This window comes from Lolium rigidum, chromosome 2 (assembly GCF_022539505.1).
Source record: "Lolium rigidum isolate FL_2022 chromosome 2, APGP_CSIRO_Lrig_0.1, whole genome shotgun sequence".
NCBI classification, from domain to species: Eukaryota; Viridiplantae; Streptophyta; class Magnoliopsida; order Poales; family Poaceae; genus Lolium; species Lolium rigidum.
In genome coordinates, this window is record NC_061509.1 from 193,427,302 (window position 1) to 193,442,037 (window position 14,736).

The 14,736-nt window shown below is 46.8% G+C and overlaps 3 protein-coding genes and 1 long non-coding RNA gene across 4 annotated transcripts; all 4 read right to left on the reverse strand.

The window, feature by feature from the left end:
• Positions 1-745: 745 nt before the first annotated feature.
• LOC124692776 lies at positions 746-2,526 on the reverse strand. Its single transcript, XM_047226211.1, has 6 exons — positions 2,187-2,526; positions 1,979-2,100; positions 1,773-1,815; positions 1,347-1,396; positions 1,144-1,253; positions 746-1,052 (listed from the first exon to the last, which is right to left on the reverse strand). The coding sequence occupies exons 1-5, from the start codon at positions 2,352-2,354 to the stop codon at positions 1,169-1,171; spliced, it is 468 nt and encodes a 155-aa protein (XP_047082167.1). The 5' UTR covers positions 2,355-2,526; the 3' UTR covers positions 746-1,052; positions 1,144-1,168.
• A 1-nt stretch (position 2,527) lies between these two features.
• Positions 2,528-3,896, reverse strand: LOC124690429 (replication protein A 70 kDa DNA-binding subunit D-like; the record flags this gene model as incomplete). Its single annotated transcript, XM_047223817.1, has 7 exons — positions 3,867-3,896; positions 3,673-3,775; positions 3,466-3,596; positions 3,304-3,385; positions 3,038-3,170; positions 2,750-2,904; positions 2,528-2,642 (listed from the first exon to the last, which is right to left on the reverse strand). Coding segments are annotated over exons 2-7 (672 nt in total), but the record flags the coding sequence as incomplete, so codon positions are not given.
• A 5,500-nt stretch (positions 3,897-9,396) lies between these two features.
• On the reverse strand, positions 9,397-9,965 carry LOC124690430. The gene is made up of 4 exons (XM_047223818.1): positions 9,893-9,965; positions 9,742-9,804; positions 9,568-9,663; positions 9,397-9,485 (listed from the first exon to the last, which is right to left on the reverse strand). The coding sequence occupies exons 1-4, from the start codon at positions 9,963-9,965 to the stop codon at positions 9,397-9,399; spliced, it is 321 nt and encodes a 106-aa protein (XP_047079774.1).
• Positions 9,966-10,172: 207 nt separating this feature from the next.
• LOC124692777 lies at positions 10,173-10,644 on the reverse strand. Its single transcript, XR_006999677.1, has 3 exons — positions 10,459-10,644; positions 10,323-10,374; positions 10,173-10,239 (listed from the first exon to the last, which is right to left on the reverse strand). It is a non-coding gene; the product is annotated as an uncharacterized LOC124692777 (long non-coding RNA).
• Between the last annotated feature and the right edge of the window lie 4,092 nt (positions 10,645-14,736).

Genomic DNA, 14,736 nt, shown 5'->3' on the forward strand with positions numbered 1-14,736 from the left:
CTTTCTTCAAGGATCCAGAGGTGGGCCGCGATTGAAGATGGGCTTGAAGAATACTAGTAGCTGGGCCGCCCCCCGGGGCGGCTCCTAACCGGTCCAGTGCGGCCCAATCGTGCTCTATTCTTGGCCCAGCATCCAATATATTTGGTTCCTTTCTTGTTTCCTACAAGGTCAGCTCTCGTCCGTGTCCAAATCGTCCCCGTGAACCGCTCTATTCCTGATCCCCTAACTCCGTGTTGGGATGCTTGCTAGGGCGTTGCTCGTTGTTGGAGCTGTAGTTCGTGGAGTAGATGGAGGAACGGTAGGGCCGCGCAAATAGAGGGGCAGAGCAGTACCGTTCGATTGGCATGGACGCTAAAGAAGCTAGTCTTAGCAATGGCCTGCGGAACATCGCTCCGGTGATGAAGGTGATGAGATGGCTTTGCCGTATCTATAGTAGACAAAGTAGGTGTTGTTCTTTCTCCATTCCCACAGATCATTTTTATCGGCTAGCAAAAAACAGACGATCAGAAATTCTAAGTATAGTGATCCTTAGCTATGAAATTGCAGACTTTAGATAGCTGCCAAGCCAACCTACACGCTTGCATTGTGAGCGACATTTTGGCAATCAAGATAGCTGAAATTATATAGCAGACCAACTGGAAGCAATATAACACGTAGCTCCATCATACCAAATAACCAGAGTATCGATCACAGTGGAGATTTGTTTTCGATAAAACAGTGGAGATAAAATTAACAATAATGTAGATACTTTAAAACATGTACGCATTAAACCGGTAGATAGCATAGAATTGTCTAAAACGAAATACAACACCATCAACATAGCAGTTTCTGCAGTAAACCTAAATACAATACCATAGAGTGGGCTTGTTCTTGTCTAGTTTAATAGGATATCAGGTCATGCAGACCTGTATAATACTAAAGGTGGTGTTTGGAGCATATATTACATATCACCATTATGTCCACCTAGGCACATAATTTACAAGCAAAGTAAAGCGTAATAACATGGACGAGCGTGCAGAAACACCAACATGGATCCAAAATGAGCACGCAGCCTATGAAAGAATAGAACAAACAATTCAGTATGCGCCAATTAAAGGAGAGGCCTGGAGTAAAGAACCAGGTCATAGATGATGAAGCAATCACCTTGATAGGGAATGACAACATGGCACTACTTTCCCTTCTTTAGCGGCGACTTCTTAATTCGAACACTGGGAGTTGCAGAGGGAGGATCAGCCACATTTGTCAGCACCTTACTGCCAAAGAAGAAGAAACACACTGGAAAGTAAGACAGGAGTACATAGACATTTGACCTCAAGGAAAATAAAAGTGCAAGCAGTAAGAAGCACCTTTTCTTTGCCCCATTGTTGTTTGCATCTTCAAGGCCTGACTCAGTATCCTGGTGAAACAAGACACACCTCAGCCAATAGATTCTGATGAATTTAACTGGTGTGACTGACTAACCTAAACAAAATATTGTTAATCACACCTCATTTCATATCCCTCTTTCAGTAGCTGCTGCACAATAAGATACTTTTTTTTTGTTTTTATGAACTAAAAGAACACAACAAAAGGAAACAATGTCGCATATGATAGCAATAATCATAGGTTCCGAAATGTTCATCATCACATGCCCAGAGGCGAACGAGAGCAGCAAATATGAATTAGCTATAACCGGAAGCAGTATACGTGGGAGAAAATTCATACTCTAACAATAGTAATATGACACATAATTATAATCATCGGCAGCCATTGCTAAGGATAGAAAGCATCACCTTGGCAGTTAAAGAGGAACCTTCCGTCTCAGCGGCAGTGTTGCTGCAGAGCAAATCAAGAGGAAGTAAAGCCGATGAAGGAACACTAACAAACGAGACAAAGGATCTAGGTTTTGAAGGAAAAAATAAGTTTAACATGCATCAACTGGATGAGAAGGTGAGGAAGAACACAAGATAACAACTCATTTAGGGGTTAAATGACTTACACTTCAGCTGTGAGGTCCGCAACAGCTGTGACAGAGGTGTTTGCAGCATTATTAGTAAGAGGATTCTTGAGAGTGCTAGGGCTATGATCTTCAGGCTGCTTTCTTTTAAGGTTACGAAGTGGCTGCGACAAAGGCAATACACATGTTAGTGAGGGTAGAAGGAAGCATTGGTAACCATGAAATGAAACAAACACATAAGAGAGCATACCGTGCGAACTGGACCTGGTTTCTTTGGGACATCTTCATTGGGGATAGGGAGGTCAGGAATAGCCACAGATGAGTCACCGGCAGCTGGCTCACCAAGAATTTGATCGAGTGAAGATGTGTCTGTCGTAGGCATGGGAAGTATAGTAGGAAAGCGGGTGGACTGTGGCATAGAGGTTATAGCAGGGACGCGGGTGTCATGTGGCACAGAGTTCTGCCTTCCAAAGAAAGTTTCAATTGCATTGACTTGGAACGATATGTTCCTCTGCTGTAGACTTTTCTGGGTCACCGACACAGCAAGAGTATATTTCTGACAAACAACGGCAGCAATCTCACGAGGAAGGCCGGGGACCTTAAGAGAGACATCACTGTTTTTCCAACCAGCTGCTGAGCAACACGGTTGAAGAACACAAACTCGGCAGTACCGGTGCCATCGGTCCCAACAAGGCATAGACGGTACCTATAACAAGACAAGCATGATGCAGCTTATGAATAAACATGAGTCGTAAGAGGCTTGCTTCATAAAAATAGGGAGCTTGAGGAAATATGAAAAAAAAAGAGGCACACTTTGGATAAGCTTTTGTCGAAACACAGCCTCCGTTGCATTTGTATTCTGATCCATAAGAGGTGGCTGATCGGTGGCACTTGGAGCATGAATGGAACCACCATGCCTGTTCAGGTGCCATGCTTGAAATTGTCACAGTACAGAGGAAGTCTGTAGCCTGCACATCAGTGAATGGACGCAGTTAAGCGACAGTCAATTTTTTGGTCATCCAAGTAAATTATTTTGGGTGGATTTTACAAAAAAAAAGAAGCAAACAAGTGATCTACTGAAGGGAAGGTATATCCGTATACCTCTGTTTCCCATGGATCCAATTCCCTAAGCTCAGCAACTGTCTTGTGTGGAAGATCACCTCTATTGCGCGGCACAGCAAATTTTTCAGTACCGGTAGAAATCCACTGAACTTTAGCGAAGTCATCACCTAGCCTGGATAGAGCATACAGGATCAGCTCATAAGCACACCGGTTGGTTAAGCTAAAATACACAGAGAGCACATCGGTAGGCTAAAGTAACCAACAAACACACTGACTATGAAAGATAGGCAGATACTTTGCACCACCTTTCAAAGTAAGAGTCAATCTCAGGAATGTCTTCGTTCAAGTACCATCTACATGCAGATCCACCACTCAGCGTCTCATCATCTACAAGGCATATGGCCAAATGGGCTGACATACAAAGCATTAACATAAAGCAAAAACCGACAGCCAGAAGAACAACTCACTGTTGTAAGATTTCATAAGCACACCCACAAAGACTCCAACAACAGGGGTATTCTGGCCGTTGTCAAACACAAGCTCCGCATCGAACTCAATAGCCCTCTGTCCCCAGAGTACAAGCTTCACCTCTGCGTTCCTGCATTTTTTCAAAGTGATTGTAAACAAGATTGCTAAATATAGATGTGTACGGCAGCAGAGCATAAGAATCTTACCTGTCATCTCTGAGAGTAATAACCCGCTTAGGAGTGGCAGTTGTGTTAGTTGACATGTGAACTTGACCCAGCTTAGAAACACCCACAATCTGCCCCAATACATCTACAGGAAAAATAAAATGCATCAGATTGCATCCAAGAATCACATCATCGAGCACATGTACATGGGTGTATTCTAAGTAGAATACACATACCCGTGAAGCAATCCTGAGCTCCAACACGTGAAGGAGGTCACAAAAAGGAACCAGGTTATAGACATGCATAGGGAATGTGTCAGGCACACCCTGCATCTCACTTACAGTTGTCCAAGGTGTAAACTTCATCATGTATTTAGCAGGAAATGGCTTGTATGAGGATTTGCTTGTAGCCACAAAGAATTTTTTAAGAGAGTAGACTCCTTGTTCGTGAATCAGGTCTTTGAACTTCTTTGCCTCGGTACCAGGTATTTCTGCATACATGGCATTACCCTGTAAACACCAAGTAGATTAGTCAGTGCACTAACCTGATTTAAAATGAGAAGAAACAAAATAAACTAAGAACAGAGAACATGATGATCTGAACAAAAATATTACGTGCCCCAAAAGATTCTAGTGTGCAGCACAGGTACATGAAGAAGCAGAATCCCTTACCGTTAATATGAGCTCTGAACACATACCAATTTCTAACAGATGATGTAAAATTGGAACTAACTACCAGAGCTGAGCAAATAATCTTAGGTCGGTCCTCTAATGGAAGAACTACTGAATGAGCCTGCTTTGAAAAGCTAACAGCAACAAAATAGTATAATCATACCTTATCATCTATCAGCACAAGATCAACGTGAATTGGTGGCTGACCATCACGTGTCCCACAGTAGTCCCACATGCGAGCAACTCGGACATTCACGCACCAGTGCTTGCTAGCCGGAGAAATGTCAGAGAGTGAATCGAAACCCATCTGTAACAATAGCATGGCACGTTAAAGCTGACAATGCTGGAACTCAAGAGAACATGGAAACTAATACTGTGCAGAGTGGAATCATACCCAAACAGTAGGACCAAACAGATAAGCGTAAGGAGAGAAAATAGTATATACAACAGAATACACACAACATCATATATGACAATAATGATACAGACAGGAACACACCTAATCACAAACATGAAACAATCCCCAATAAGATATATCACATAGACACATATGTACAACCATATATTGCATAGATCACTCTAACGCACTAAAAACCTCACGGTAGACAATATTCCTCGTCCATCGTGAGTAGTTTTGTGATTCATCTTCAATTAGAACTTTCAGGCCGCTCTTGGAAGTTACACGTGAGAGAGCCACATACAGTTGGCCATGAGAAAACACTGGGTTCCTGAGGTAGAGGCCAACCGCTGAAAGGCTCTGGCCTAGGCTCTTATTTATGGTCATGGCATAGCAGACACGTATGGGAAACTGACGCCTCTCCAACGTGTATGCCCATTTTTTGTGCCTGTGAGATAGCATAATCCTAGGAATGTAGACAGTCTCACCAACATTAGAACCGGTTATAATACATGCCTCAATCAACCTATCGCCTAACTCCATTATTATCATCCTTGTGCCATTGCAGAGACCAGCTGTCGGGTTTAAATTACGGAGCAACATGATTGGCACACCAACTTTGAGAACCAGCTTATGCTCAGGAAAATTGTTAATTTTTATACTGTTCAGCAGGTCAACCTGATAGATCGCGTCTATATCGTTAAACTTTTCAGAAACGTTCGATACAGAGTCACAGCTAAGATACTCCCTCTGCTCACCAGGAACCATGGAAATCATGACATCATTAATTTCATTGCACACGTCATTGGTGGGGGACAGTATAGCACGGCCACATAAGTAAGAAGTGTCTCTATACATGGAAGTGAAATCAGTATAAACAGCATCAATGATAGCCTGGATTTTATTAGCACCAGACATGATCAGTACATCTAATGGCAATTCTATCCAACTGGCTTCACTTTCATCTAATCTGCGAGACACGGGAGCAGTGCCATTACCCACTGCTAGTATCCAATCACTAAATTCAGTCAGCTCAGCCTGCGCTGCCGCATCGAGTGAGGGTGCTTTTAGACGCATGTTTTCCTTTAATTCCAGAACGTTTGCAAAAGACCACAGAAAAGAACTGGTTATAGCCGCGTTAACAGTCTGAGACCTCACGCCTCCTTCCACCACAGGTAAAATCTGCCTCAAATCACCACCTAGCACAACAACCTTACCACCAAAAGGCACAGAACCAAGGGAAGCATCTTCTTCAGAAAGGACATCACGCAAAGAGCGATCTAAAGCTTCGAAACAGCGACGGTGAGTCATAAGAGCCTCATCCCAAATGATAAGATGGGCAGACTGAACCAGGCCAGCAAGCATTGTACCCCGCTTAATATCACATATGCTGGTCTCGGTTATGTCAATAGGGATTTTAAAACGTGAATGAGCTGTCCTACCACCAGGTAAAAGCAGGGATGCAACACCAGATGATGCAACAGCAAGGACAACCTTACGCTCAGACCTCAGACGAGTAACAAGCGAAGTCCATAAAAAGGTTTTGCCTGTACCGCCATAACCAGACACAAAATAGAAGGCAGGAGTGCCAGATTCCACACTGCTCACTATGGAGTCAAAAGCAAGGCGTTGGCCACGATTTAGCTTCGCATACAGCACAGGAGCCTGGGCAAGAAGATCGCTAACATCATAAGACATCTCATCGTCAATCAACCTATTCGAAAACCCAGTTGAGCTATCATGCACAACAGGGGGTAGATTATAGGTAGAAGGAGAAGAACCATTCCTAGCAAAGAGGATGTGCAGCTCCTCCAGGACTATGCTCTTTAAGCTATTGTCAGGGAGGGTATAAGATTCATCGTTCAAGCTCCTACGCAGATTATATAGTATGTCATCTGACATAGGGCGCCAGTATTTCTCAAAAAAAGCAAGTTCATCTCCTATCCCACAGTACATAAACATCATCACAAACAGAGCTCGCAGCTGACCACCCATACCCCAACGAACAGCTTCATCGAATGCCTTGAACCACTCCTCATCATCACCCACCAAACCTCTTGCAGCACACGCCTCCTTAAAAGTCGCATACACGACACCCTCAAATGTTCTCACGTCCTCGTACGACTCTGCTCCTTTCACATACATTAGAAGCATACGCAGATAGAAGCACTCACCAGTATTCGGAGGAATATAGTATATTCGACCTATTGTGTTGCCATACTTTCTCTTGGTCCACTCTCTATTTTCACTCGACCACGTAAAGCTAGAGGGGTACTTCGCAATACGTAAGAGACCTACCAGAAGGGAACTTTTTGTTAGCCACAAACCAAGAAGTGAGTGTTGTTCGCTGCAAACGCGGGGTGGAAAGGAGCGAGGGCAAATGGGTGGTAGACTTGAATATGACAGTGTTCATGCTAGGGAGATGGCATGCAAGGCGTTCTACGGTTGGAAAATGCATATGGACATCATAACCAAACAATCGCCATATGCATTCCTTATCACAGAGATAGCGGCAATTAAGGAAATCCTGGATCTCATCTTTCTCAAATTCAGCAGCCAGAGCGCCGCGTAAACGCCTCTTCTTACGCCTACCATGGACATCGGATTGTTCAGCAGTATCAGTGTCAACAGAGACACCATGTGTTCGTTTTTGTACTTTGTGAAAACAACTTTTGCACGATCAGTTCCTTTGGTCACGTACTTGAATAGATACTTTATTAATTCGGTCCTATTGCACCATTCTACATTGATATGAGCCTGATATTTCTTGAGCAAAGCCATGTTATAAGGAACAACATGACGGTTATCAAGTGCACCATTTTTGTTAACAGCCACACCTGTGTCACGTCGCTCTATAAACGACAAAACCATTGTCATCAACTGTGGTTTCGTTTTGGAAATCTTTAGGGAATTTTTTGGAGCACATATTATCTTTCATGCAAGGGCAATTCTTATTAGCTGGACCACATGGACCATGCATCATAAACTCTTCGACAAGTGAGTATCCCAATGGATCTACCTTCGGATCAGGTATTTCCGCAGAGATGAACTTGTCAGCAAGCTGCGTCACACCGCCCTCCGTGCATGGGTTCTTAAGCCACACAAGAATGTGGGCATGTGGCAGACCTCGCTTCTGGAACTCTACACTGACAAGCACTACACACAAAGAAAGCAAACTATAATTGGAGGAAACATGCTGCGCACGAGAGGAAAAATGTGCACAAGAAACCTACTTGCAGAAACAGGACCAAATATATGACCACCGGCGATATCCGCAACAAGCTCATCAAGCTTCATTTTGTAGACCCTACATATAATATCAGACCTATCGGTGTACTTCTGTCCGGGCTCTAAAAGAAGAGCTTCTTTTATTTCAGGCCACTTGGGAGAGCACGTGAAGGTTGGAAACAGGTGCGGGGAACCATGCACTCTACAGATAGCAACAGCATCCTGAAAATTCTGCTGCTGGTAACGGTCACCACCAGTGAAGCTTGCAGGAAGAATTCGTTTTTTACCTATCGTGCTACCATCGAGATTACCCTTCCCAACTGCATCAGCCACTCCCTGAAAGTGCTCACATCTGAAGTCATCCTGGTGGTTTGCTATATAAGTCAGCCTGCCTTCCTCGACGCACGCAAACGAATCAACCTGTGACTGAGCGGATAATCTACCACAACATATGAAGGGGTTGTACTGATTCTGCCTATAGTGACAACAGTAGCAGTAGTATTCCTGCATACTAATAGTGCTCCTTCCTTCGCTGCAACCAGGCTCTATATCTCTATGGGGGATTCCTAACTGGAAGCCTCTATCACCATGAGGAAACAACAACGGGTACTGGAGAGACATAAAAGCTGGGTGTAGGCTAGACACATGGTGCAGACCTTTAACCTTGCTATCAACTATAATATCACGGTGATAATTCTCACCACTAAAGTCATTTACAACCAAACCAGCAAGCTCACTAACAGAGGGCAGATTGAACTGCACAGGATCACCCTTTTCAGCACCGACAATTCTAATACCAATACGATCATCACCCTGGTCCCTAAGTCGATCTCTAGCGTCTCTAAACTTCTTGACAAGTGGATTACAAATATCTAGCATACCTTGCAGCCCATTTACTATATCAACATCAGCGTCAGCCTCGCTAGAATCAACCTCAGGCATCACAGCTTTAATTCGGTTATCAGCCTCGTTCTGAGTGTCATGGATATACAGCTCAACAAATTTGGGATCTGCACCTCGGTTTGGCAGCAAGGAACCTATGCGGTGATACGACTGGCCACTCATCTTAAAGACGTGTGGACCACCACGATCATTTATATGTCTATCGATGTCAGCTCCCATGGAAGTAAACGCAAACATTGAGTTATACTGCCGAATTTTTTGTAAGAACCGTTTGCTGCGTGAATCACCATCAAACCTAATGAGATCCGCGAGGAATGGTGGTGGCGCCTTGAAGGGTGGAATCCGGACCTTCCCACCCTTGCAGCACAGGCTGTACAAGACACGACGCTTCCTTACGGAGGTCTCGTCCTTGCAACGCTCAGGAAACCAGAACACGGCACCACAAAACTGACAACGGTAGTCAGGGGCGCCATGGTAAGACACACCTGCATAAGTAGCTGTATATCGACAGAATGAGCCTACAGCTCACAGAGAATAAATGGTAAAACTACAAACAAGTCCTGCTCGCTAAATCAGAAAGCTACCTTTCAAGAACTCCATGTACTGAACGTTGAAAAGACTCCTGGAAGCAGATGCTGTTGGAAAAGGGTAACGACCTTCGAATGAAAGCACAAAAACATGAGGACAGAGCTGCCACATGAACCTACAAATCGAAACAGCTAGGGGCCTAGGGCACACCTGACTTTGCCCATCTATGCGTCCTCATCCTGTAAAGTCGTTGCTTACGGCGTATTCGACCATACTCAGGTGTGACAACAGGGAAAAACCCAGGGCCTGAATCGGCAGAAACGTCAGAACGTAACGAACAGATCGTAGGAGGCAAAATACTAACAGAGGCATATGACTTCTCACCTACAAACCGTGAAGTGTCCACGACCTCTCTAGGAGCACGCTTATATCGAGGATTAAACGCAGCTACCACAACAGAAGACAAAAGAAATAGCACTAAGAGAAGGGTAACCTAGGATAATCGCACGGTAAGTAAAACTAAATATTTACGAACCATCAAACAGAGCGACGCGAGCCGAAACTCGAGCACGCCGGCGCGCTACGGTACAGGGAACGAGAAGACCCATCAGGCAACGAGTCCATTTAAATTTAGCGCGAATCTAAGCATCACACGCAAACAGAAAAGCAGCATACACCACAATCCGATCAGTGACAATAGGATTACCACCTCTCACACATAACAACAAACAGATAAGCTGCACTGGCCAGACGAACAATATCACAAGCAATCAACAAAATAGACGGAAAAGAATGCAAAGGACGTGGTCCTATACCTTGGCAAACAGAATGCAAGAAATCCAAGGAACGGGTTGTAAGGAGCAGAGCACGGAGCGGGTCAATCTAAAAGCAAGAGAAAGATAATCGTGAGACAGCGTCAACATATAGAAGAGACCTGAACAAAGGAAGGCAATTAAGCACAATACCTGAGGAATCACTTAGGAACCAGCGATCCAGCAAACTATGATGGACAGCAACCTAGGAAAGGAGAAGCAAAAAAAAAAAAATCAGGAGCCAAAAAAACAGAACAGCGTCCTGGGCGGAGTATACCAACAAACACACCTCAACCAAATCCCTCCATGGCAGCGGCGGCGGCTCCGAGGTCGAGCGGCGGCTTCGGCGAGGAGCTCGAACGGCGGCGGCGGCGGATCGGAGCTCAAACGGCGGCGTGGTCGGAGCACACCAGCAAGTCTCTTCGAGGGAGAGCTCGAGGAAGACGAGGGTAGTGGAGCTTCTGATTTTGGGGCAGAGTAGGGGCACAGAGAAAGGAATACTTAGACACGTACACGCGCAGAGTAATCTTGGTCCAGCAGACCTGAATCTCAAACAGAAAAGTGACAGACAAGCGGGCCAGAACATTCTAAGGTCCACCGGCAGACGGACGTGGGCTGAAACAACAAAGACAAACAAAAACGACACGCATGTCCCATGGCCCTAGAAGCGAGGCCCACAGCAAGCAGGGTGTAAATAAACAACAACTCCAACACTAACCCAGTGCGAGAATGACAAATGGGACCCACGTACCTGCCGACCCACCTACAGCGTCAAACAGCGCGGAGGCGAAAGCATATGCACGCCACACATAGTCAAGGACGGTGCCAGAACCTGCTTTTCGGGTGTCAGCAGCCTTTCTCCAAGCCAAATCGAGACGTACCAAAACTCGCACACACTTTCTGCATGACAGGCGGGACCTGGCAAAGATAGGCTACCAGCAGCACAGAAGAAGAACGAAAGAGGCTCGGTGACAAAACGGTTGGGAAAATGCGTTGCCTACCATGAGACCTGGACGCTAAAAATCTTGCGACGCCACGGCCTGTAACTCAGGATGGGAATGGGCCGGCCCGGACCTGGCCTTGGACCTGGCCCCTATGGCCTCAAGGCCAATATAAAAGGCCACGGGTCGACCCATTTCAAAAAGGCCAGCGGCCTTGTTGGCCCAATGGGTTTTTTGGGTCGACCCAAAATTTAAATATGATACGTTTCAGCAAATTCTTATAATGATGTACTCCATTTGTTCCTAATTAACTGACTTGAAAAAGTGAGAATATAAATTAGTCATTTATGTTTTTATGTGATTCTACGTTGAAAAATAAGCAGTAATATTTTTTTTGATCATGCCTAGCAAGTAGAGCAAGAGAAAGTGCGAGCCATCTTGTATTATACTCCGTATCACTATGTGACATGACGTTTACAAGATGCTGCTCCATTCAAGAACCGTTGTGCTTGAAGAAATAGAAGAAACTTATACAATCGTACGTACAAAGGCCAGAACGAAGAAACATGCTTTCTTCTGTGCATGCACACGCCGCACGCGCGACACACATAAGCAGAGCGGCGACTAAAGCATAATTTGCTGGTAGACACATAGAACTACCTAAGAGGCGGGTCGGCCCTGCCGACCCAATGGGTCACTCGAGGCCGGCTCCATTGACCCAAATTTTGTTTAGGGCCGACCCACCTGGCCCATTGGCCCTAAGTTTTTGGGTCGGGTCAGCGACCCGGCGGGTCGACCCGGCCCAGTCCCATCCTGACCTGTAACCACACGGGTAATCTGAGAATGACAACCTGGGACACCACTGGCTAGGCCCACAGGCAGAGTCTGCGTGGATACAAGATCGTGCCGTGATGATCCAACTCCCAACGAATCTCAAGTCAGTGTCCAACTTGCAACGAACTAGAAACAAACAGCTGTCACAGAATGGATTGGCCAGAACCAAACGAAATGAAGCAGCGACTATCGTGGATAGGCTAGAAAGGCTCGGGTAGGGGATCCTCTTAACCTTTCTAAATATATGGAAGAAATACATGAATCGGCCTTGTATACAAAGTTTGGGCTAGTTTGCCCGTGTATCTGTACCATAGTAGGATAACGTGTCGGTTAGATGGAGTTTGGGCTCGTGCCCGGTTGGGATTATTCCCACGTTAGAAAGTCTACGGACTATAAATATGTATCTAGGGTTTATGAAATAAACAACAATCACGTTCACCACAAACCAATCTAGGCGCATCGCCAACTCCCTTGTCTCGAGGGTTTCTTCCAGGTAAGCATCATGTCTGCCTAGATCGCATCTTCCGATCTAGGCAGGTACACGTTTATTCGTTGTTCATGCGTTGCTCGTCTTTGAAGCCTTTTTTATGGCGAGCAACGTAGTTATCATAGATGTTTTAGGGTTAGCATTGTTCATCGTATCATATGCTATCGTCGTGCGACCCTTAGACATCTAGCCGCCCTTACACCTATCATGGGTGTAAGGGCGGCACCCCGCTTGATCATTATTTAGTAGATCCGATCCGTTATGGTTGCTCCTTGTTCTTCAAGGATTAGTTCAATATCTGCATAGTTAGGCCTTACAAACGGGTTGAAGGACCCAGTGGCGCGTAGGGTGTAGTTTGCTAGCCCTAGACAGGATGTTCCGAGGATCAACTTCGTGTTGGTTTTTAGGCCTTGTCTAGGGTCGGTTTACGATCACCGTGCGTGGCCGCCGAGCTCAATCACGAGTAGGATGTTCCGATTATGTGGTGAAAACCCTAAATCGTAGTAGGTCGTTTTAGCTTTATTTTGATCAAGCAGGACCACCATCCGATCGTACACCTCGTACGCATCATGGGTGGATCGGCTCCTTGAGCCGATTCACGGGACAACTCTGAGAGCCGATCGAGGCTCGTATTTAATGTTTACGTGTATGCCATGCGGGAAACTAAGCGAGGCACATCAAACACCTTCCCGACCGGGTATAGGTCGGGTGGCACGCCCTTGCATCGGCATCGGACGTGCGTGCCGAAGGCTTTGCGGGCCATCGCTCGGAGGGACCCGGGGCCAGCCGCGGTCACCGGGGGCCTCCCGGCTCTACGGTGTTGCCCGTCGGCTGCTCGCCGGTGGGTTTCGACCGCAACACATTCCGGCACGCCGGTGGGACAATCTTCGACATCAACCGCATCGCCATCTACATCCGAGATGGCGGAAGGCACTCCGATCAAGTACGAGGATCCGACCGAGGAGCTCAAGAAGAAGCATGACGAGATCAAAGCCGGTCCTCGAAGCCGACCTCATCGGCTCTTTTCACGGAACCCGCTCACATGGCATCGGGTGGAAAGGGTTCTCACCTGGTGCGCGCTCGATGGAGTGGACTTGTCCACCCCGTCGAAAGAACGCACCGGGTCGGCTGCGTCGAGAGATTAACTTCATGGTGGCTCATTCGGCGCACCGCCATTACGAGAGCCTGGTGAACACTTTGGAGCGTGTCGCTCTGCGCGTGATCCAGGAAATCATGAGCCATCAGTACTCTCCGTCAGGACCAGCTCTCGGGACTCACCAAGGAGAGATGCCACTCCAGTCCCATCCACCGCGGCCGTTCGCATTGGCAGCACCAGAGGTGCCGAATTCACCGGCATACGTCGTCTACAAGATCGGTGGTGACCCTAGTGACTACCAATTCTTGCATGAGGCGCCTAAGGAGATCCCTCACGGATACACGTGCACATATGTGCCGGAGCTGCACGATAGCTCGGGCACTCTCGAACCGGAGCTGCAGCGCGGGGACTTCCGGAGCAGCAGGAGGAACTTCGGGAACTAATCTTGAGAAGCAGACGTGGCTAGCTAAGTATGCCACTCTCCAGAGCTCAGCTCCTGCAGTTGGCTCAGAGCTGGAAAAACAAGCATGGCTGGCTAAGTATGCCACCCCGGCGAATCTTCAGAGTTCGACGCCTGCGGCCATCACCGCGGATCGGATCCGTACAATCCGAAAGACCGGTTCGGCATGATGCCGAAAGGAGGACAATCGGCTATTCCAAGCCGTACCCCAACGAGTACGAGTTGATCCCGCTACCACCCAAATATCGGCTCCCCGATTTCACTAAGTTTAATGGATCGAGATGGTTCCGGCTCCATCGAGCATGTGAGCCGATATTTGGCACAGCTGGGCACGATCTCGGCATCGGACGAGCTGCGCGTGAGGTTCTTCGCACGGTCCCTCACGGGATCGTTTTCGGGTGGTACACATCGCTGCCACCGGACTCAATCCGGACTTGGAAGCGGTTGGAAGAGCAGTTCCACGTACGGTATCACTCGAGAGGCTTCCGAGGCTGGCATTGCCGATCTAGCACAAGTACGACGGAAGCGCGGGGAAACGGTGTCGGAATACGTCCAGCGCTTCGGGACCGTTAGGAGCCGATGCTATTCGGTTCATGTGACTGAAAGAAGCGGTCGAGTTGGCGGTGGTGGGTCTCTCATCATCGATCAAGGACGTGGCCTCCCAAGCGAGACTACCCTTCACCGGCGCACATGGTGCGAGGCTGGCAACGCATATGAACGAGCGCCACCCGGATGTTTACCGGGATAAA

Bases quoted from the DNA above. Each gene is read 5' to 3' on its own strand.
- LOC124692776 (XM_047226211.1), bottom strand. From the start codon at position 2,354: ATGCCACAGTCCACCCGCTTTCCTACTATACTTCCCATGCCTACGACA. The intron at 2,101-2,186 runs GTATGCTCTCTT...CCTTTGTCGCAG, and splicing joins AACCAGGTCCAGTTCGCACG to CCACTTCGTAACCTTAAAAG. The intron at 1,397-1,772 runs GTGATGCTTTCT...TTGTTTCACCAG, and splicing joins GTTCCTCTTTAACTGCCAAG to GATACTGAGTCAGGCCTTGA.
- LOC124690430 (XM_047223818.1), bottom strand. From the start codon at position 9,965: ATGGGTCTTCTCGTTCCCTGTACCGTAGCGCGCCGGCGTGCTCGAGTT. The intron at 9,805-9,892 runs GTTCGTAAATAT...CTGTTGTGGTAG, and splicing joins TCGCGTCGCTCTGTTTGATG to CTGCGTTTAATCCTCGATAT. The intron at 9,664-9,741 runs GTGAGAAGTCAT...CTGCCGATTCAG, and splicing joins GGACACTTCACGGTTTGTAG to GCCCTGGGTTTTTCCCTGTT.